The 21,892-nt window shown below is 39.9% G+C and overlaps 1 protein-coding gene across 2 annotated transcripts in view; it reads right to left on the minus strand.

The window, feature by feature from the left end:
• Positions 1–21,892, minus strand: part of LOC145443441 (uncharacterized) — a 55,113-nt gene extending 33,221 nt beyond the window's left edge. The window contains exons 1-15 of one of the 2 annotated variants that reach the window (XM_080321407.1): positions 21,656–21,892; positions 21,467–21,589; positions 15,788–15,879; positions 14,346–14,487; positions 14,120–14,288; positions 13,257–13,382; positions 13,047–13,193; positions 12,448–12,578; positions 11,533–11,670; positions 10,730–10,872; positions 9,311–9,413; positions 8,033–8,207; positions 4,554–4,818; positions 2,736–2,901; positions 489–617 (exon numbers count right to left, since the gene is read on the minus strand). In XM_080321407.1, coding sequence (XP_080177533.1) covers positions 489–617; positions 2,736–2,901; positions 4,554–4,818; positions 8,033–8,207; positions 9,311–9,413; positions 10,730–10,872; positions 11,533–11,670; positions 12,448–12,578; positions 13,047–13,193; positions 13,257–13,382; positions 14,120–14,288; positions 14,346–14,487; positions 15,788–15,879; positions 21,467–21,589; positions 21,656–21,743 — 2,137 coding nt within the window. In that variant the 5' untranslated portion in view covers positions 21,744–21,892. Of the gene's footprint in view, positions 1–488; positions 618–2,735; positions 2,902–4,553; positions 4,819–8,032; positions 8,208–9,310; positions 9,414–10,729; positions 10,873–11,532; positions 11,671–12,447; positions 12,579–13,046; positions 13,194–13,256; positions 13,383–14,119; positions 14,289–14,345; positions 14,488–15,787; positions 15,880–17,647; positions 17,990–21,466; positions 21,590–21,655 lie in introns of those variants that run through there. The other variant, XM_080321408.1, reaches the window with a different exon arrangement.

Raw genomic sequence — 21,892 nt, forward strand, 5'->3', positions numbered from 1 at the left:
ATCATTAGAAAAGCATGTCAATACTAATCGAAGATGAAAATCAAAGGTCTGAAAATTGCCCGAGTAAGTAGTTAGGGTCGCATGCTTTTGGCAGGTTAACAGAAATGTCATAAAATTTTACTCCATTACAAGTAGACATAGTATTTCAAAGAACTGTCAAAAGTGCTTCAAGCGGACAACTAAGATCTGAACAGTAAGGAAGCAGTTTCAAAAAGTAGAATTGGTTAATGTATCGTACTGTTAGCAATCAAGAAAAGTAAATACATCTACTTGATTACAGGTAGATGTAGCAATTTACAGGACATGTTAAAACTAATTCAAATAGAAAACGAAATTGTAAAAAGTATTGTAGCACATTCGGTAAATGGGTTGTAATCTGTTACATGTAGCAATTTACAAGAAATGTCAAAACTACGCGATCACCATAAATAATTTACAGAGTAATCGGTAGTTGGTCCAATGCTGTTCCACAACCAAATAACTCTTACCGACACAAGTGGATTCATCCTCCGATAAAGCTTTTCCCGTGTAATCCGGGCACAGGCACGAGGAATAGTCTTGATCCACGGGAACGCACATGTGGCTGCATTTCTTCTCTTTCATACAGTGGTTCAAATCTGACAAGAGAATCAACTTTTGTGCATAAACCTACCATAGTTGGCCTACATATAATATGTTTTACTTGCTAGAATAATAGCAAATGTAATTGTAATACAAAACCGTTCTACAATCTATGTCATGTTTTGAAAGATTAATAATTATTACGAGTATTTGCTATGTGATATATTCAAGAAACCTTACTGTTACATAATGTTAACTGGCTTACGTCATCTATACAGCAGTAATCTACATTTCATTGCATTGGACCGTTTTCAAAACTATATTACAAATTAAGTAGCAAGCCTGAACACATGAAATGGACGCCAATAAAGGAATACAGAGCTTGAGGGCTGAAAAAAACATTCACACACCATATTCACATTAAAACTGGAGACAGTAACGCAGAGGGGTCATATGTAGCCAGTGTTGCTGCTCAAGTAGAAGTAAAAGTAGTAAATTCAAAACTACTTCAAGGGGGAGTAGAAAATGATAGTCTTAGAAGTACTCGAGTAGGTAGTTCCAAATAGTTCCTTTTGTTGCGGTGTTGCATGGTAATAACACTCAATCGGACGTAATGTCAGCACAAATTAGTAAATTCTTGAAAATAGTTTTAGTTGCCATGATGCAGGGTCTATTTCACATGGTTCTTCCGACAATTTCACAAATAAAAGTTACGCAAACTTATCGCAAAACTACTTTCTACTTTTCAAAATTCGAATTGTCAAAAGTAAGGTTTACCAAAAAAACTGTTCGAGTAGAAATGGAGATCGTCTACAATAATAACAACTTGAGAAAGCAGTAAAGTAAGTGAAACCGACTTGATTTCTCTGACAAAGTAGGTTTACATGTAATTCGTTACTGACCACCTCCAAGTATTGTGCGTTTACTCTTAACATACAAAGCAGGCGCGTAGCCAGGGGGGGTTTCCGGGGGTCGCAACCCCCTCCTTTAGAAACGCGAAACCCCCTCCTTTAACGCAAAACCTTGCTCTTTTTGAATGACCGCTCGGACGCTAATACTCGTTTGCAATTCAATAAGTCATATTATCAGTATTGCGCGTGGCGAATTAACGAAAGGCGCGCCCAATTAACGAATGACGTGTTGCTAATTAGCGAGATTCGTCTGTGCGCATTGCACTGCACAATGTAACGCGACACGATCTCCCGCTGAGATGATTGGCGAAATCAGGTCATTCATTGTCGCGCGTTGGCAATCATTACTAGCCTGATTTACCGCGTCTCCAACAAGCCTAATTCCGCTGGCTTGAATAATCACATCTGCAATAGGCCCGCGGTGCACGATATCGTCACTGGCCTTCACAATCACATCTGCATTGACTTGGTGTGCACGATATCTTCGTAGGCCTACACAATCGCATCTGGAATAAGCCTAGTACTAAAGATATCGCTAGCCTAACTACCGCGTTTTGGGCCTACCATGCTTTGGCTCCTATTTCTCGATGGCTTAGATAAAATGCTATTAAGTATATGCTGATTAGCGATTGTGATTAAAGAGTGACATCTCGTAACTGAATGACATCGAATGTCCGCAATCATGTTCGATGCGTGCGCACATGCGTAATTGATTTCCACTGGTCTTCAGTTATAGTCCAGTAGGCTTGAGTTGTAAGAGGTAAAGGTTTGAGCCACCTGAAATCGGCGTCATTATAGCACATATTCCATAAAAACTCGTACATTTTTACTTGCCTAAATCGTCGCCAAGGCCACGTAAGACGCAAGACGAGCAGGCGTATTTAATTGTTGGACGCTTTGACAAGCGCGCGAATTTAATAGTTCGGCGCGTTGATAAGCGCGCGTATTCAAATGTTCGACGCGTGCGTATTTCATTGTTCACGACAGATCAGGGAGTCGCTAATTAACAGCACTTCCGGACTCGTCGACAAGCTTATCATACGCCTATAATCGCCAACACGGGGATGTTGTATAATCGCCAACACGGGGATGTTGTATAATCGTTATTTACGCATCGCATGTACTTAACCCTAATGAGTCAATGCTACGTTACTAAATTCGGAAAAAATCGAAACCCCCCCCCCCTTTTATTTCAACCCCCCCCCTTATTTTTCGGCTGGCTGCGCGCCTGATACAAAGTAAATCGAAAATCCGCAGACTTACATTTCTTCTTTGGTTTGAGAGTGGCTCGAACGATGCCGGTGGGTTTGGAAATTCCCGTTACGATGGCCTCTTTCGTACCTGTCTTGAGATTGATTTGTGAAATGGTGGCGCTGCCCCAATCCGTCAGATAAAGCGACTTAGAATCCATTGATAACCCAAACGGAATCTGCAAAGTATCAATCGCAAATGAGAAGGAGTTCGTATATCATCTAAAAATGGTAGGTTGAGCTTAAGCCATCTGTTTCCCCTGATTATTCGAAATTTTATGCCTATGACTTGAAGAGCTTCTGGGAGGTACAGAACTTCAATATAGAATTGAAAAGTATATTGATATTGAAATGAACCCGAATATTTTCGGCTGACACTCGTCAGGGGTAATCGTCAGCAACTAGTAGAGAATTGGAAAGAACATTGTATATCATCCATCGTATCCAATAGTCAAGTCGAGTCTTGTTCAATTCACCACCGAGTCAAGTCCGAGTCCGAGTCATTGGGTTGACTGCCTAGTGCTTAGTTTCAAGTTAAAGGCTTGTTAAAACTAATATTTATACCTCTGTTTGGTGATATTGAAAGGTTTGCACTTCAAATATACTGATTTTGGTAACTTTCAACAGTTTCTGGTCGCATTTTCAAGGACCAATACCAAGAGTGGTTAATTTACAATTCTTCGAAATTACAATGAAATGTCAGTCTTGGCCGTCTCAGTCTCGAGTCATATGACTTGGTCAAAGTCATGCGCAATGACTCGAGCCCAAGTTGAGTCAATACAGTGATTGACTTAAGTCAAGTCGAGTCATTCCCGTATGTTGAGAAAATGACTCGAGTCGAGTCAAGCCATGACTCGACTCATTACAACCCTGCCAAATACACACCGAAATCACGAGTGATCATGTAGTGAACAAATTGCGGGAAACGGTATGGTCGCACTAATCGCAAAAAGCTTTTCGGGTTCTTGAATTTCAAGATGGATTTCAAGAGCATGTCGACGGCCGCCAACACATACCGATCGAATTGCGTGTCGACGGCCACACAAACTCCCTTGTACGGCCGCAGGTTGGCCACCCCTGCACTACGCTATCTCGCCACTGTAATGTTATGTGAAAATGTCATTGTACTATTCTTTGCAGTCGCATCAGAGATACACATTTCAACTTTCCACACCTTTATGATGTGATAATGAGTGATAGGCCTAATCGAATACTCGACTAAAAGCCTAATGTTCACTCAGGTACTCTGTTACAGGGTTGTATTGACTCGACTCGAGTCCAATCGATGACTCGAATTGACTCGAGTCATTTTCTCAAAATAAGAAAATGACTCGACCAAAGTCAATATGTGTATTGACTCAACTTGGACTCGATTCATTGAGCATGACTCAAACCAAGTCATATGATTCGAGACTCAGATGGCCAAGACCGACATATCATTGTAGTTTCAACGAATAGTAACGTAACCAAACTATTTGGATTTCGTCTATTGGTGCTGGTACTTGAAAATGAGACCAGAAACTGCTAAAACGTGAGGAACAGTAGTATATTATAAATGCGAACCATTCGATATCACCAAACAGACTTATAAAAAGTGGTTTTAACAAGACTTCAACTCAAAACTGAGCAGTCAACACAATGACTTGGACTCGGACTCAAGTCATAATACTCTGACTCGGACTCGACCCTCTGCCTGCTGACTTGGACTTGACTTGGTGGTGCATTGAAAATGCCTCGACTTGACTCGGGTCAAAACTATAAGTGAGATTGACTTGTGACTTGGTTACACTCCTGCTCCGTTATGCCCCACCCTACCAAGAACTGCACACACCTCAAGATCCAGGTCCATATTCTCCTCCATCCTCTCGAGAGCCGTGTCGTACTTGATCAAAGAAGGCGGCCTTCCGTAAGTCACGGTGCCGTTCACTTCCACCAACACACTTTTCCGATGTGCGTCCGTCACATAGAGAATGGCGTTGTCCAAAGCCAGGCCGTTTGGATTCTCCACGACGATCGGCATCAAGTCTGCGTTTTTCCCGTCCAAATCTACCCGGACCACTTTGGGTTCCTTGCCCCAGTCGGAGTAATACAGAAAGCTGGTGGAAATCAAATATGTGGGTTAGGCTTTCACAGAGTATAGCAGCATTCTACATCTGACAATTGATATTCTATCTACGATTTTTTTAGTTCTGCTTTGCTAATGGTATGTAAAGCAAAAATACTCGATTGTATACTGAATTTCAGAGTCTATCATGCAACGCTATCATCAAATATGATTGCAATAATGAGACCTCATCAGGCACTCTGGCTGGAGTACGCGAATCCGAACCAAGTATGAATGGTGACGGATTGAATCGAGCATGAAAGATGGTATTTTGGAATGCTAAAATGATAAATCGTGGAAACCAAGCAACTTTGATTGATCGTACCACAGCATCCAAAACGTGTATGCCAGGAAATGATATTTTTGTGTAGTCGTGATCGCACCACAGTAATGTCATAAAGGGCCCTGCAGATATAAAGCTGTATCAGCTGTATAAGCTGTATCAGCTGTATCACCCTATGGATATAAAGCTGTATCAGCTGTATCACCCTGTGGATATAAAGCTGTATCAGCTGTATAACAGCTCTATCAGCTGTATCACTCTACCTGTATGGAATCGGTGTCTTGTGTTCAAACAAATCTTGATTTTTTTATTATTATTTTTTTAATTGCTTCAACTTTGAGAATCATCGCTGCTCCCATGTTATATAAGACAAACCGTACCGAGATTCACTCAGGTATCACTCTGCAATAAGTATCACGTGTATACTATGTCTGGGATGCGCGAAATAGTCTAGTAGGCTATCAGTCAAGTATCAACCATGTCACTCAGGTATTAGCTGTATCACTCAATTATCAGCTTTATCATCCAGGTTTCTATCTGCATAAAAAGTATCACGCCAAGACTACGTCTGGGATGCAAAATAGGCAGGTATCGGAACACAAGGGTATCGTTCCCTACAGTGATTATTAGGGTTGTCCAAAATTTGGAAAATCTCAAAAATGATGGGTATCAATGTCTCATTCTATAGATTATTGATAAAAAACAATAATGAGCCTGGAATAAGCTCACAGGAAAGTCGTTAAGATTTGTCGCAAAGCGTTTGAAGGTAGCTACCGACGAGTGGGCGTGCCAGCGACCATAGAACGGCAACAAGACTAGTAATCACGAAATCGCGGCTCTCGATTGGCTAATCGGCTATGCTTCAATGATCACGACGGTGGTGGCTTGCTGATTAGTTGGTAAAGGAGTCTGCTAACGGCAGTGATTCTGTAAGCGCATTGTAGGTTGGTTGGCAGATAATGACTTAAGATTAATTTAGGACATGTTGAGTTACTAAATAGCCTACATGATGATGAACATCCAACAGCTGCTTCACATAAACTTTCAAGGCATGACTGGCTTATTGCGAAGGAAACCGCAGTAGCCTACACTCTGTTTTGACCGAGGAAAGCACAGAACACGCGGGGGAATATTGCAAAGGAGCTTATGCACGTGGCGAACGAATTGCTCGTTTCAGAAGGGATGCATCATCATTGAACACAAATATAAAGCTTAACAATGACACTACTTTGTTTGATCTTATTAGACTCCTGTCGTGGTATATATTTGAAGTCTTGAATGCTCTAAGGATTGGCTGAATCAGCCATTTATGCTGGGGTCTCATTAGATTCTTACAGCAAAACGAATTCCCATGTAAGTGCTGTCAAAGTTGGCAATGACGCCGCAGAAAGATGTGTAAAGGTAAGCACAGACTATGCCGGTTGGACCATTAAAAAGACAGTTTGCTTGTATAGCTTTTGCAGGCATGACAGAGGTGAAACGGCGAATGATTGTGCTCTTTTAGAACTAAATACATATCCGAGAAATACCTAGTCAGATATGGTTGCAATTACGTTAGTGCTCCTACTTTTCAGGGCGTAGGTAAAGAATATTAGTTATTGCAAACTGGTGAAGCACACCATATGTGAAATGGATGCCGCACAAAATCTTATATGCTCAGAAGCTGTTATATGGCCGAACAGATAGCTTATATATTGGAACCCCGAAGAAGTGTACCTATCGCACCGCTTCAATGTATTTTTAGCTCGTTTAATGTCCATGTCTGGTTTGATTCCAGCATTTGTAGTGTTGCTGCTGGTAATGATTCAAGGTTCATTCAGGACATGCTAAGATATACCAGCAAACTGTCTTTTTGCTGGTCATACCTGCGTAGTGTGTGCTTACCTTTACACCTCTTTCTGCGGCATCATTGACGACTTTGACAGCACTTACGAGTGAATTGATTTTACTGTAAGAGTCTTATAAGTCCCCAACATAAGGGCTGATTCAGCCAATCCTTAGAGCATTCAAGACTTCAATTATGCAACACGACAAGAGTCTAATATGATCAAACAAAGTAGTGCCGTTGTTAATCTTCATATTTGTGTTCAATGATGATGCATCCCTTCTGAAACGAGTAATTCGTTCGCCACTTGCATAAGCACCTTTGCAATATTCCTCCGAGTGTTCCGTACTTTCCTCGGTCAAAACAGACGTGTAGGCTACGGCGGTTTCCTTCACAATAAGCCAGTCATGCCTTCAAAGTTTATGTGAAGCAGCTGTTGGTTGTTCATCATCATGTATTTAGTAACTCAACATGTCCTAAATTATTCTTAAATCAATATCTGCCAACCAACCTACAATGCGCTTACAGAATCACCGCCGTTAGCAGCCTCCTTCAACAACTAATCAGCAAGCCACCACCGTCGTGATCATTGAAGCATAGCCGATTGCCGCGATTTCGTGATTACTAGTCTTGTTGCCGTTCTATGGTCGTCGGTAGCTACCTTCAAACGCTTTGCAACAAATCTTAACGACTTTCCTGTGAGCATATTGCAGGCTCATTATTGTTTTTTATCAATAATCTATAGAATGAGACATTGATACCCATCATTTTTGAGATTTTCCAAATTTTGGACAACCCTAGCGATTATGCAAACACGCAATGTCAGACGTAAACTAGATCATCATCATCATTGGTTTATTAGCATTATCAGGATGCATTATAGCCAGGGCCGTAACAGCACATCATCAGCTGATACTGCTGATACAGCTGATACAGCTTTATATCCACAGGGCCGTCATAAAGTGCATTTGTGGAAATAGTAAAGGATCATTAATGTGATGTAGAAATTGCAATATTTTGTTTGTGGTTTCATAAAAGGTACATATTTCCACTGTCCACAACATGCACACCGATCACCAATTCAATATGAAATATTACCCTCTTTGCTGGTCGATTACGAGATCTCTCGGACGATCTAAGCCTTGAGCAACGAGAACTTTCCTGTCCCTCCCATCCAAGCTGATCATTTCGATTCGTGCAAAGGTACGCTCGCTGGATTCCCAGCCGTAATTCGTGAAATAGATGTGTCGGTTCACCCAGTCCACTGCGATACCTGTGCAAATATTGTAATTTAGGACGTCATCAGATATCCAAACACAGATTGACTATTAGGACTGTTCAAAATAACGTTTGTTCTCCTTATGAGAATGATAGGTTGCTCTAAAAATAACGATGCATATCGAATCTGGTACAATACCATCGTGCAAAAACGAAGCTGTTCGAGTAGAAAATTTTGGATTAGTGAGATACATTTTTGGGCATACCTAAAAGATGAATGTTCCGCCGTAAATACTATTTATTTGAAACCCAAAACTCTCTACACCAGTGGTTCTTATACTTTTTAGACCGCGACCCAAATCTGACTTTTAGTGGTATCTCATGACCCAAGCAACACACACCAAAATGAATGCATTTGGGTGCCGACCAATTATATCAATAGCGAAGGGTTTGGCCACCCAGCGACGGTCAATTATCGCCACCGAACTTTTTGGCACCGCACTCTGCCCAGCCGTATGTTGGCCCAACGTCATATATTCAGGTGTCCAAGCGTGGGCGGGTTTTGGCCTCATAAACCGTTGTACAACTCCACACTAAAGCGTCCCAGGTCTCCAACGGTGTTTTCCAGTGAAACCAATGTTGAAAAAATCTTATCATGAATTCAAAGCAATTTGTTTAATACAAAGGTCGGCACATTTTCATGATCAAGTCATGTTGTGGTGGCGACTTCTCCACGTGTCTCGCTTATTGGCCGTGGTACCAAACTCAGTGACCTCCGATATGCTCGAACTAACTACAGTAAATCGCGCGAAAAGCGAAGATATTTTTTGTTGTTGCAATGACCTCAAATAATATTACATACATATTAAAGGACCGTTCTGGTACCGTCGCGACCCAAAATTATACCCTTCGCGACCTATGTTTGGGTCGCGACCCATACTTTAAGAACCACTGCTCTACACCAACAAATTCTCTTCTACGGGTCAGAATTGAGTCAAATTTGTAATGACTAGTTTTTTTAAACAACCTAAATTTTTCATGGTGTAGTCAGTTGAATTTGAAAAAATGTATATTTTTCTTAAACTTTGCATTGGGAGCCAGAAAAATTCCGAAAAAGAATTCAATTATTGAACAACCCTATAACTATACAATACATACCATCAACTGTGCCAATGCCATCTTCAAGAAATACGGCGCGTCCACTGCCATTGATGCCCATCCTGTATATGCCGTTCAATGCCACGTCGCTCCAATATACCATCTTCAATGATGACAACAAATACATGCAATTTGCAATATAATATCCATATTCCATATATGTGTCAACAACGAAGTATTCAGTGGGTCTGATCCACAACAGCGTGTTGTAGGATATTGTCAAACATACATACCACGTGGTGACTTTACATACCGTAACATAATTGATATTGACAGTGTGCAAAATAGACAAGTTGTCAACTTGTATATCACTATATAACCCTTATAAATCCCTTATATAACCCCGTATGGTATCTGAAGAGCAGGGTTGTAACCAAGTCACAAGGCTCCAAGTCACAAGTCAATCTCACTTTTATAGTTTTGACTCGAGTCAAGTCGAGTCATTTCAATTCACCACCGAGTCAAGTCCGAGTCCAAGTCAGCAAGCAGAGGGTCGAGTCCGAGTCATGGAATTATGACTCGAGTCCAAGTCCAAGTCATTGTATAGACTGCTCAGTTTCCAGTTGAAGTATTGGTAAACCCACTTTTTATAACTCTGTTTGGTGATATCGAATGTTTCGCATTTATAATATACCAATTTTCCTCACTTTTAGCAGTTTCTGGTCTCATATTCAAGTGCCAGTACCCACAGACGAAATCCCAATAGTGTGTTGGCTTCACAATTACAATGAAATGTCGGTCTTGGCCGTCAGAGTCTCGAGTCAATGACTTGGTTCGAGTCATACGCAGTGACTCGAGTCCAAGTCGAGTCAAAACACAGATTGACTCGAGTCGAGTCGAGTCATTTCCGTATTTTGAAAAAACGACTCGAGTCAAGTCGAGTCGTCAGAAAATCGTGACTCGAGTCATTACAACCCTGCTGAAGAGAGAGAGAGGGATCTTAAGAGGTACAAAACTGCAATCTAGAATTGCATAATATATTATTCTAATATCATGCCGGTGACATCATATTTGGAGATACGATTTTTGATGTACATTCAAGTACTTTTGGAATTCTAAGTTTCAAAAAAATTCCAAAGTTCTAAATTCTACTAGTTGTTGACGATTACCTTGAAGAATATCAGGCGAAAATATTGAGGTTTATTTATGTGGTCAGATCTTGTCTATACTGGGAAACGTCTAACACGGTGGCACGTTTTGCGACAGTGTCTTACTGAACTCAAGCACAGAAATGCAAATATTTATAAAAATGAATAACAGTGGGTCGCAGCTAGTAAGCTATTGGATGAGGCTGATCACATCTCCACTACATGGCAACATACGCATTAGGGTTGCTAAAAAGTATAAAAAGATGTATATAGGCTACGGTAGCATAACGAAAGTCTGATATGAATAAGCAAACTTGAACAGACTACTGACCTTATCCACTGGGTCATAGTCGATTGCTGATGGCTGTGAAGCATGCGTTAGCAAGGACGGCTGAGATTTTGTCCCTAATTCTTTGGAAGCAATATTGATGGATCCATCATAAACCGACGTATACAGGATGAAATCTTCTGGAACTGCAAAAGCGGTACAGAGTATTAACGTGACGGCACACCTAATTAAAATGAGATTTCGGCCCATAAGAGTTGACGGTGAAATGAGTTTTAAAAAGAGAATGATTGCACGTTTCAATATGAAATCTAATACGGTTGTAGTTGTAACCGAATCACAAGGTTACAAGTCACAAGTCAATCTTAGTTTCATAGTTTTGACTCGAGCCAAGTTGAGTCATTTCAACTCTCCAGCGAGTCAATCCCGAGTCCAAGTCGGGAAGCAAAGGGTCGAGTCAGATTCTTAGTGTCAAGACTCGAGTCCAAGTCATTATGCTTACTATTCAATATTCATATTCGAGTTCAAGTTCAAGTGAGGTTCAAATCACTTTTTTAAAACTTCTGGGTGATATCGAAGGCCTCTTATTGATAATATGCTTATGTTTCTCACTCTTAACAAGTTTAGTCATGCAGGTAAAAGACAGTTTCGGGGCCTATTTTTCAAGTACCAGTTCTGATACTCTAGACTTGAATCATGTCATATAGAATGTCTCAAGTCAAATGACTTGGTCGAGTCGAGCCATTTACCATTCTTAAGAAAATGACTCGAGTCAATTCGAGTCATTACAACCCTGGTTGGCATAGTCCAATAAAATCATACATTGATGTAGGCTATATTGTACGTACGTTTACAGGTGTGTAGATCCTGCGATAATACCAATCCAGATTTCTCTGGGCAGGCGCAATTATAGCCAGTTCTTTTCTGTGGCAGGCAGATGTGACTGCAAGGATTGCGGTGTCTTCTGCATGCGCCGATACTATTCGCTGGAATCAGAAAAATACATAGACACTTTTGAACAGTCTCTTTGAGGTAAAGAACTTCAGTATGCAAAAAAATAGTATATTGATATTGAAATAAACCCGAGTATTTTTAGGTAACACTCGTCGGAGGTAACCGTCAGCAACTAGTAGAGAATTGGAAAGACAGTTGAGATATTTCAGTTGTTGGATTTCAACCGATATTGCCGTCAAAATAGATTATCAAGTTCATGAGAAGTGTTGATAGGAGTTGACGGAATCTCTTTTCAGTGAAGTTGCGTCATGAAACCCAATGCGCACCGTTTATGAAATTTACCAATTGAAACCATGAGAACGTTTCAATTTGTTGCAAAATGCTCATGGACATCGTACGAATGGCACAAGTCTTGTGAAATTCTGATTTGTTTTTAGTACGATGAAGTGTAAATTACCAAACAAATTCATTCCCAATATTCACCTTAATTCACAATTTCCGATACTACATACTGTAGTTAATCTTAACACAATTCAAAACATGAATCTACACGCAAAATCTTTACACATACTCATGATCACATGTCCAGGACAAAGATTCGATCATATATGGCGATTGGTTTGTATCCACACAACGCACTACTAGTGTCTGTAGAGTATGTAGATACAAAAAAATATGCAATGATATGTTTTAGTCTCAGTATTGAAATTGTAATTTACACTCTCCTACACACTCTCTTTGATTGTCCCGAAGAAGCATTGAAAAATTATGTATTACGCACAAAATTCAATCATAATTTCTAATCTTACATATAGGAGCTTGTTGCATTGCTCGATTGACAATGGCTATCCCCGCCAAATTTTCATCCAAATCACCAGCAGCGAGCCTCAGATCTTGGCCCAGGATTGTGACGGAATAAACAGCCTTTTCCCTCCATACTCTACAAACAGAAGCAAGATTGTTAACGCGAGCTGGTTCCACGACTTTATCAGTAAACTACCCAGCAAGTTAGTTGAAGGTCAACTAACTACTGGTTCGCATTCTGAAAAGCACTTAGCTCTAGCACTAGTCAATTCCTAATAAATTTAGTTGTAAAGCAAGAACAAACGTGGCGTTGTTTGGGGTGGATTTTGGGGGTCGAAACCCCTCCCATTTCAAAACTTGAAATCCCGTATTTTTGAAATGCCGATTTCATCTACAATATTTCTTAGTTCATAAGCAACTCTGTAAATTGCAACATCTGTTATTAAATAGTTGTGTTTTAGTTAGTTGGTTGTTAATTTTCAAAGTTTGTTATTGCAAGTTCTAGTCGTGAGTTTTGAAAATTGAGTAGTTCCAGTTATACCATAGTTCAAGTTGGGCATTACGATAATCCAGTAGTTTATACAAGTCTGCTTATAATACTGACGAGAAATAGAGTCTTCCTCCCAGAAGAGATAGTCCGAAACCCGGGCTGTCGAAAGTGATTTGGAAATCCAGGATCCTCCTCCACGAAGATCCGTCAAAGTTACAAGACTCAATGGTTTTTGTTTTACCGTCAATCCAATATATTTTACTGCAAATAGGAGACAAAAATTTGTATGGATTATAATCTTCAGAAGTTCTTGGTTATATTCACTTTCTCATGGCATCTACTGCAATTTCGTTGGGCCAGCCCAATCCCGCAACAATGATTTGTCGGTTGTTGCCGTCCATTGTTGCGGATTCTATTGTGCCTGCTTCTTGATCGGTCCAGAACATGCGTCTAAATAAACAACATGCTAACCTTCGAAAATACGGTCGTTATATCATATCATATATACGAGGTTCCCAGTCTGGGGGCCTTTTCAGCAGGGCCATAACAAAATTTGAAACAATTCAACATCTCAAAGTCCACATAAACAAATGGAATTAATTAAATTTTGATCGTAAGTGTACACTGTACAATGTACATTCTTCCCTCTACGACCAAACCAGCAAGTAAGAGCATTGTCATGGCAAACACAAGCTCCACCATCACATTAACTGAATAGGTAATAACTAAATAATTAATGAATTATGTTTATTGTGAGCAGTATTTATATCACTTCATCGTTCTAACTACTGGTTATTGTATAAACTGTACACTATATGTATATTTATATTTATTTCCATGGCCTATTAGGAAATTGAACAGTAACCTTAACGGCTAGTAGGTTCAAAGAATATTCTCGATATTTATTAATCTACGCTATGTGAGTTGGAAAGCTATTCTCTAACATTCCACGAGTTGAACATGAACAACATAGAAATTTTGTTTATAGGAATCCCAGCTTGAGTGGTTATAGCGAATAACGTGTACCTGGGACAACGATAGCACTGAGAGGATGGCTGAATAACCTTCCCCATGTACCGGTACAAAAAATATCCTATTTATATCTTCATGAACTCAATCATGTTATAACTCAAATGCCGACATATCGGTATACAAGCACATCAACAATCGGAACCACAACAACGAACCCATGCAAAGGCAACACCGTGATTCCTCTGGGTTCCGATAATCCACCAACAAGCATGGTTTTATGTTGTCCGTTGTCCTTAGCGACATAAATGGCACGCATTTGTGCATCCGTCCAGTAGATGTTCTTTGCGAGCCAATCCACTGCGATCCCATTAGGCTCGTAAACATCTGATCGGAAATAGAGTCTCGTAAAACATTTCAATTTCATCAGCGAATAGATTTTACCGTCGGTGATAACCCTTCTAATGTCATGACCGTTTGAAAAGGTAGCTTTGTATATTCCCCTCCGTTCGTAGCTTACATCCGTCCAATAAATTGTATCGCTCTCTATGTCAACGTCAACTGCAACTGTCCTTCCTGATAGATTCTGAAAAGATGGTGAAAAATAACAATTTAGCTAACATTCTTTCTTAATTCAACTCTGATGCCAAGTACCAGACTTCGGAAACTAGATGATTCTTGTTGTCTACTAAGACTAATTAGAACAAAAAATTCTAATCTACCTTTGAAGAGCTGAAAATTTTACAGTACCGGTACTGTAGTTATTACAGCACGACTGTAGCCAAGAGTAGGATTACGTTTGGTGAAGACTATTCGACCTAGTATCATTATCATTATCAGTTCATTAATAATCTCATCATTTCAAAACACCACCCAAGAATCATCCCGGGCTAACCAATCGGCTATCCATACGTATCAAGAGAAGGACAAATGTGGTCATTGGTCAAAGTCTCCATTGATTCTATTCATGTAGTAGTTCAAAGTTACGCCATGAATTTATACGCAAGTACAGGTGGAAGTAGATAGGCTACGTTCAAAACCTACTAAACCCAAGGTTTGAAAAGCAATCATTTCTGTAGTTTGGAAGCTAGATTGATTCTTGAATCGAGTCTTGAAGTTTACTAGAAAATAACTCTTAAATCTACCCATAAACTACTGTCTAATTGGCTAAATTTTAATTGTAGCCAGTAGGCTTAGCTTGTTTACGCAAATGTAGAATTAAATGTCGTCTACAAATAAAACCGTTTGAGTAAGCATTGATGCCAGCAAACGAATCTACTCCAGTAAGAAGTAATTACTTGACTAGGCTAGCCCGTGAACCAGTAAGCCCCAGCTAGGAATGGGCAATATGAGTCACTGATTCAAAATTGATGGAATCATGGCTGATTCAAATCAAACCAGCCCATATAAATCAATGGGAATATTCACATTGCAGATACTGTACTTTTTTTAGTCATTGTGCAAAGATGTTTTGATTGAAACGCCCCAACAACAATGGTAATAGGCTCCAGGGTGTTGATCAGGATATGAAACACACATTCACTACTAATGTGTGTGCTGCAATGATGTAATCATTCGAGAAACTAGTATTTAGGTAGTACAGGTATTTCATTTTAATTGATGAAAATATTTGGTGATTCATCGAATTCAATCGTTGATATTAGAATCAGCTGTGATACAATTGACCCTTCGAACAGTGACGAACTTTGAATATAGACTGTGTGGTCTACACTTCACACATGTACACAAGACTTATACAAACTACCAATCCAGCTATCTGATGGTCAACTTACTACTGGAATTTTGACTAGCTCTAGTCCAAGTTCTAGATGTCCATCTAATTTTATTTTCTTGGCGCATATATCTTGAATTCGGCGCATACTGACCGGTAAAAACGCGGTTTTGAACCCGGCTGCATCACTAATTTTAATCTTCTCAATCCCTTTGGTGTTGGCAACGACCATAAGAGCATCCTCACCTGGAAGCAATAAAGATACTGTCATTCTTCTAATCTTTATGGTTGGATACAGTGGATTAGTGTTTCGTAAATACACCAGATAACAATTACTAGACTGCATATAAGATACACCAAACCAGTGCTTCCCAACCGTTTCGCGACCCCCTTTTAATGCAAGTTTTGTTGTACGACCCACAATGAGATAGGAGCAAATGAATGATAAACAAATTAGTGAGAAAAGAGACATTGTATACACAGCCAACTTACTATTATTGCAAAATTTCATCTTACATATTATATTTAATCTAGTCTAGGCTTGCATCATTGCTTGATTTTTCTAGTACATAAAATATCCAGAATTACCTCAAATTGCGCTACACCTATTTTTGACCAACCGTCACATGTAACATTGTCAGCATTCCAAAATTATTTTTTATATCTATAAAATTGTTATCATTTCAATCAGAAGATTACTGGCATTTCATAACAACCTAAAGCAGCTCTCTTTGATATATTGAACAAAAAACTGTAACATTAGGAAGTGCTTCGCGATCCACTTGAAATACCGTAATTTTCCATGTAATACGCCCCCATGTATAATACGCACCCCCGCCTATTTTAGGGCAAAAAATCAGTCCAATTTTGCATATTATACAGCTAATGGAAAATCACGGTAGACTCGCGGCCCACTGATATGAGCTCATGGTGTGCACCATCATTTACATTCACCCAAATACACGTTTTCAAGGTTTATTATTGAAATGAATGCAATAACCTGAGAATGGCTACATATAATAAATTTGTAATTAGTATCCCGCAGTTCCACTATAGATGAATTATTGTGTAATTCGTTACCGGAACATTTTATATTTAGGAATAACATTCGAGTCAAATTTTTGACAAATTGGCCCTAAACGAACTGTCACAGATTTAGAAGTACCAGTACTGGCACAAGTTAATGACAGCGATGAAAATTTACATGATTTGGCAAAGGTATCATGTCTAACTTCTATGAGAGAGAGAGAGAGAGAGAGTTCTTTTATTCGTCAACCATGAAATATAGTAAAGGCAATGTCCACAAACATTCACGTCCAATAGTATACATTTTTAAAATTTTTTCCTCACTATAATTTGCACGGTATATACTGGGAGACCCGATATGACCGAAGTCTTCTAGGCCGGAGTCACCCAAGCATATTGGCAGTATTAATTATAATATGGATCAATTTTTTCTCTCAGTCAAGTAGCACCGCAAAGAGTAACGAAATAAACAAAAGTAAATAAAAGACAGCAACACTAGTGAAGGACGGTTACCATAGTTATGTCTAATGTATTAGAGCAAGCGGTTCCTATGGGAGGCAAGCAGTGGATGCAACTATTATCCAATCAATGCACGTACAGTAACATCACCTGATATGGACACAAGCCAGTATCAAATACTTTGCATAGACTCCATGACTCGGAGTAAGTGGGTGACACTGGCTATTCTATTACTTGGTAACGACATAAGCCTATATGTATATGCTAATTTCTCAAAATAACACAGAGACTCTGGGTTGACCAACACTTTATTTCTCTCTTATTTTGTTAGATATTGCTAGTATCATTATTTTGATAGCTATAGATTGTATTGTAAGGTATAGTAATTAGGCGTGCGTGCGCGTGAACAAAAAAGTACACTTGCACACTAGGCCCGAGACCTATATACGAGAACGAGATAATTAGAACTTTCAGCAACGAAAACAGATTGTAAGTTATTCAAGGTGGTTAATATTACATGGTACTGTACCTCTGTGTGCGCCTCCCTTACAAGACCGCCATTTGAGCAAAGTTCACAATTCCAATAATAACAAAACAACAAACAAGACAGTCGCGGTAAATTTCTAAAACAGCTGACAGTCACGTGATTCAGTGCTTCACTCCCTCCACCGGCTCCACATATGCCACCAACAATATTCACTGGTTAGGTTACGAGATCTGATCTACGTCGTTTTATCGCGTAAAAATAATAAGCACACAAATAGTTCGTTTCTATTTATTGTAATTTCGCAAAAACTGAAATCTCGTCGATGTGTTATTCACTACTTATTTTCCCAACCACTAACCGGACGGTGCTTGTGACACTGCGATTATAGATTACTAACCTACGGATAGATACGCAAGTCCCGTCGCTACGTTATGAAAATCTTGTCTGGGATATGGAACCACCTCAAAACAGCCCTCAAAATCGCAAAATCGGCATTGTTCCAAGAATGGCACTACCGAAACACGATGAACATAACAATGGCAATTTCGTCAAGCGATTGTTCAGAACAATGCCGATTTTCAGACTTTGAGGGATATTTTGACGTGGTTCCATTTCCCTGACAAGATTTTATTTTAATTTGTATTCTCAGAATCAGTGCGACAGTAGCTCTCGATTAAGACCAGTTTCATTAAATTTCACCCCTCGAGTCGCAAGTTATAACACCACCAATTATGCTGCTTTTAGATTGCTCAGCAATGAGTGTAACACTGTAACTGCTTTCCGGAGCGTTAAGGGGTCGCCAGACAGGACGCGAGACAGGACTTGCGTATCTATCCGTAGGGGAAAATGCATGCACAACATTTTTGTGCTGAATTCGAACCCTGCAAAACCGTGCGATACGGCTGATCTCATTTGTACCTTTACGTACCAATTTATCGCCTTACTACCGTAGGCATCGAATTTTGCGAGTTGATGAACTATATCGCTTCGGAGTATCAAAACTTGTTCACAAATATTTTTCCAATAGTCTGCCTCCTGTGTTTGATGACTTTTTCATACCTGCTAAACATGTCCATTCCCATTACACGAGATCCTCGTCTAAAGGAAACATCTACTTACCCCCACCCAATAGCAACCTAACTAAGAGATCTATCGACTACTCGGGACCTATCATCTGGAATGCATTACCACCACATATCCGTGAATTGCCTTATAATAGATTTAAAAAAGCCCTACTTGATCACCTCTTGTCGTTACACTAACACTGTTGCCCTACCTCGCCCAGACATTGCTTCATTGATCATTTGCTACCATTGTTTAATTTTTTTTCTATTTTCCTTTCTTAACTAAACATTTTTTACAGCCAGACTGTTCAGAGTCAAGTGTACCTGTTTGATGCTGGTGTGATCAGACTAGATGACCTTCACGGTCTTATCGATCATTCCTATCTAATACCGAATACTGTGCAGTGTGCACGCATATTTTCTGTACCACCATCACTGCCGTTTGTTATGTATTTTGGTTCGATGAAAATAAAGACTCTCTCTCTCTCTTAGTAATCTATATTGCGATGTCACGGGAATGCATTGTTTGTTGCGACTGGGTGCTGGGTCAAGAGTATCAAACAGACTCGTACTAGGGCTTGGGAAATCTCTAATTATCACGCCTAAACAGCATGAATGACGCGTAGAGTTAATTTGCGCACCTTTTATGTGACCACCAAGAATATATAATGCTAGTCACATTCGATAATCAGTCCCACCAACGCGCGTGGATTTGTACTACGTGTTTCGAGTACCATACGTACGAGCAATCGCGGTTTACAGCATTCACAGTTGAAAACAGTATCGAACCTATAATTCTCGTTGATAAATCAAATATTAGTGGCAAGCTGATAATTTCAGTACTCGAAAAATCATCTCTCACTATTCGACTAGTATCCTCTGAATCAGCCCTCGATTAAGATTCAAGCAAGTACTGTAAAAGTGTGCCCAGCCCTAGCAATCATATTAGCCAAGTTGGTTGTCACTTGTCCCTGCCAGTGATTTCTCTGGGCTAATATTGCGCTGTTCTATACTATATACTATATAGCTACTAGCGTCAACCGGTGCCTTGAAACCTCCACTTGCAAACAATATTAAATAATACTTGCATTGAATTGCGCGTATAGGCTATTACATTTGTTGCAAAGAATTGAAAGTTAATCGATGTTAATCGATGCGGTAACGATGAGTCTATGTTGCGATGAATTTTGCTGGGTTTACTAGACAGTTAAATTAAAGTGGCACTGCGCTCCAAATATCACGTGGTCTCAATTAAAGTAGAAAGTGTGACAAAAATTGGCAGCTTACATTTTTCTCAGAATTGGAGCTGAAATGTGTTGAACCATATTCTGCCTCATTTCTGTGGCATGAAGGACACTCTTACGCTGTGGCTTATTCTTAACCATTTGCAAAATCTCTTGGAACGCGTTTCTTTTGTTGCACCTTCTCGGCGCTATCGAGCAGGCAACGAATGAAACTTTAATCGTTTTCAGTCGATGTTCTGAGGAACTATGTGTCGTTCGAAACACCGCGAAAGGTACCGGAGCTCAGCCAGGAATACTTGTGTGTTAAGTTTTTTTTTAATTCGACCAGTATTGGTGCGACTCCGTCCGTTCACCGTCAGTACGTTACGCCATGGCCTACGCCTACGCAGTGTTGGGATGAATCGAGTCATGACTTGACTCGAGTCAGACTCGAGTCAACTTTTTCGTACGACTTGACTTGACTCGAGTCACTTCGGAAAAATGACTTGACTTGACTTGACTCGGAGCTTCAAAAATGTGCATTGACTCGTGACTCGGAGTAAAATTTACGAGTCAATTTCAAGTCATCAAGTAAACGTTTTCGAATAAATCACTGTATCTTGTGTATGTTCGGATTGTTCGAGATACGGCGGTGTTACTTGTGAGAGCAACCTGTCATTCACTGATTATACGCTACACTGTCCTCAATTGTTATATGACAAATAAATTGACCGCAAACTAATTGATCACAGCTTACGTTGTCGAAGCAGTAGTAGAAGATTAATGAAATAGCAATGTGTCTCTGTTTCTTAGACGGCTCAATGCTTACGTTGCGCAGTGCTCACATTTGTCAAGGCTCGTGTATGATTTAAATCGAACAAATATAGGTTGCGGGTTTGTATTCTTACGGATGTGTAGATGGGTAGGGTAGGCTATTGTACCATATCAATTTGTTTCAACTTCTCGAAGCTTCGTATTAGGCCCTCTATTTTGTCTGATAATAACTGACTTTAGCATGTAGCTGTACAGTTACTCACGTATTTTATTAGCGGTTCTGCGTGTGCGTGAGGGATACAACGTCATTTTGCATGTATATTTAACTTGATATTCGGTATTTGATACAAGATAAATGACCGATTAATCTGTCTTTCTCTCAGCTAGCTAAATTTAATGACTTTGAATCATCTCTCATACTTCGAAAATTCAATTTGACTTGAATTGGGACTTGACTCGTGACTTGACTTGACTTGACTCGACTTGACTCGAGTCACCTCAAAAAAACGAGTGACTTGACTTGACTCGAGTCACCTTTGAAAATCGACTGACTTGACTTGACTCGAGTCAAAATTTGCAATGACTCGAGATGACTCGTGACTCGAAGGTAGTGACTTGATCCTAACACTGCGCCTACGTAACTAAATTGTAAGGAGCGTCACGTGGGTGCTCGGAAATATTGGGTGTCACTACTCAACTCGAATCATCAAAATTGATGCATCGATTCTGATTCAATTGCTCGCATCGCTATGTCCGTCCCTACCCATTATTAACCGTTGCGCAAAATGAAAAATACTAACGGACATAGGCGCAGTTCCACCGAGCCCTCATGGCACAAGTGCACTTTTTCAACCGCCCATTTACAGTAGACGTTGTCCATGACTCTCCAACCTGATGGGTAACTCCATTGACATTGCAGTAATCTAAGACAGAAATGTAGTCGTCATATATCCCATCATATAAGCTCGTATCCGATCAAATATCCGCACTTGCTTGGCTGTGGCTTACACTGATCCGGGATATCGTACATATAGTAATAATCCAATATATCTGTAATACAGGTCGCTCGCTCTCCATCCTTCAGCGCGTTGGTACGTATACTAATTCCTCATCCTCTACAGACAACGCATTTTTCTGCTTGAGATACTGCTTCCTCGGCTACGGAACGATGTGGAAGATGTAAACACGATCAAAAGTGGTAGAGCAACTTCAGTTCGGCTTTTGAA

This window comes from Botryllus schlosseri, chromosome 7, assembly GCF_051294905.1.
Source record: "Botryllus schlosseri isolate E-star chromosome 7, Bs_hap1, whole genome shotgun sequence".
In the NCBI taxonomy this organism is placed as follows: Eukaryota; Metazoa; Chordata; class Ascidiacea; order Stolidobranchia; family Styelidae; genus Botryllus; species Botryllus schlosseri.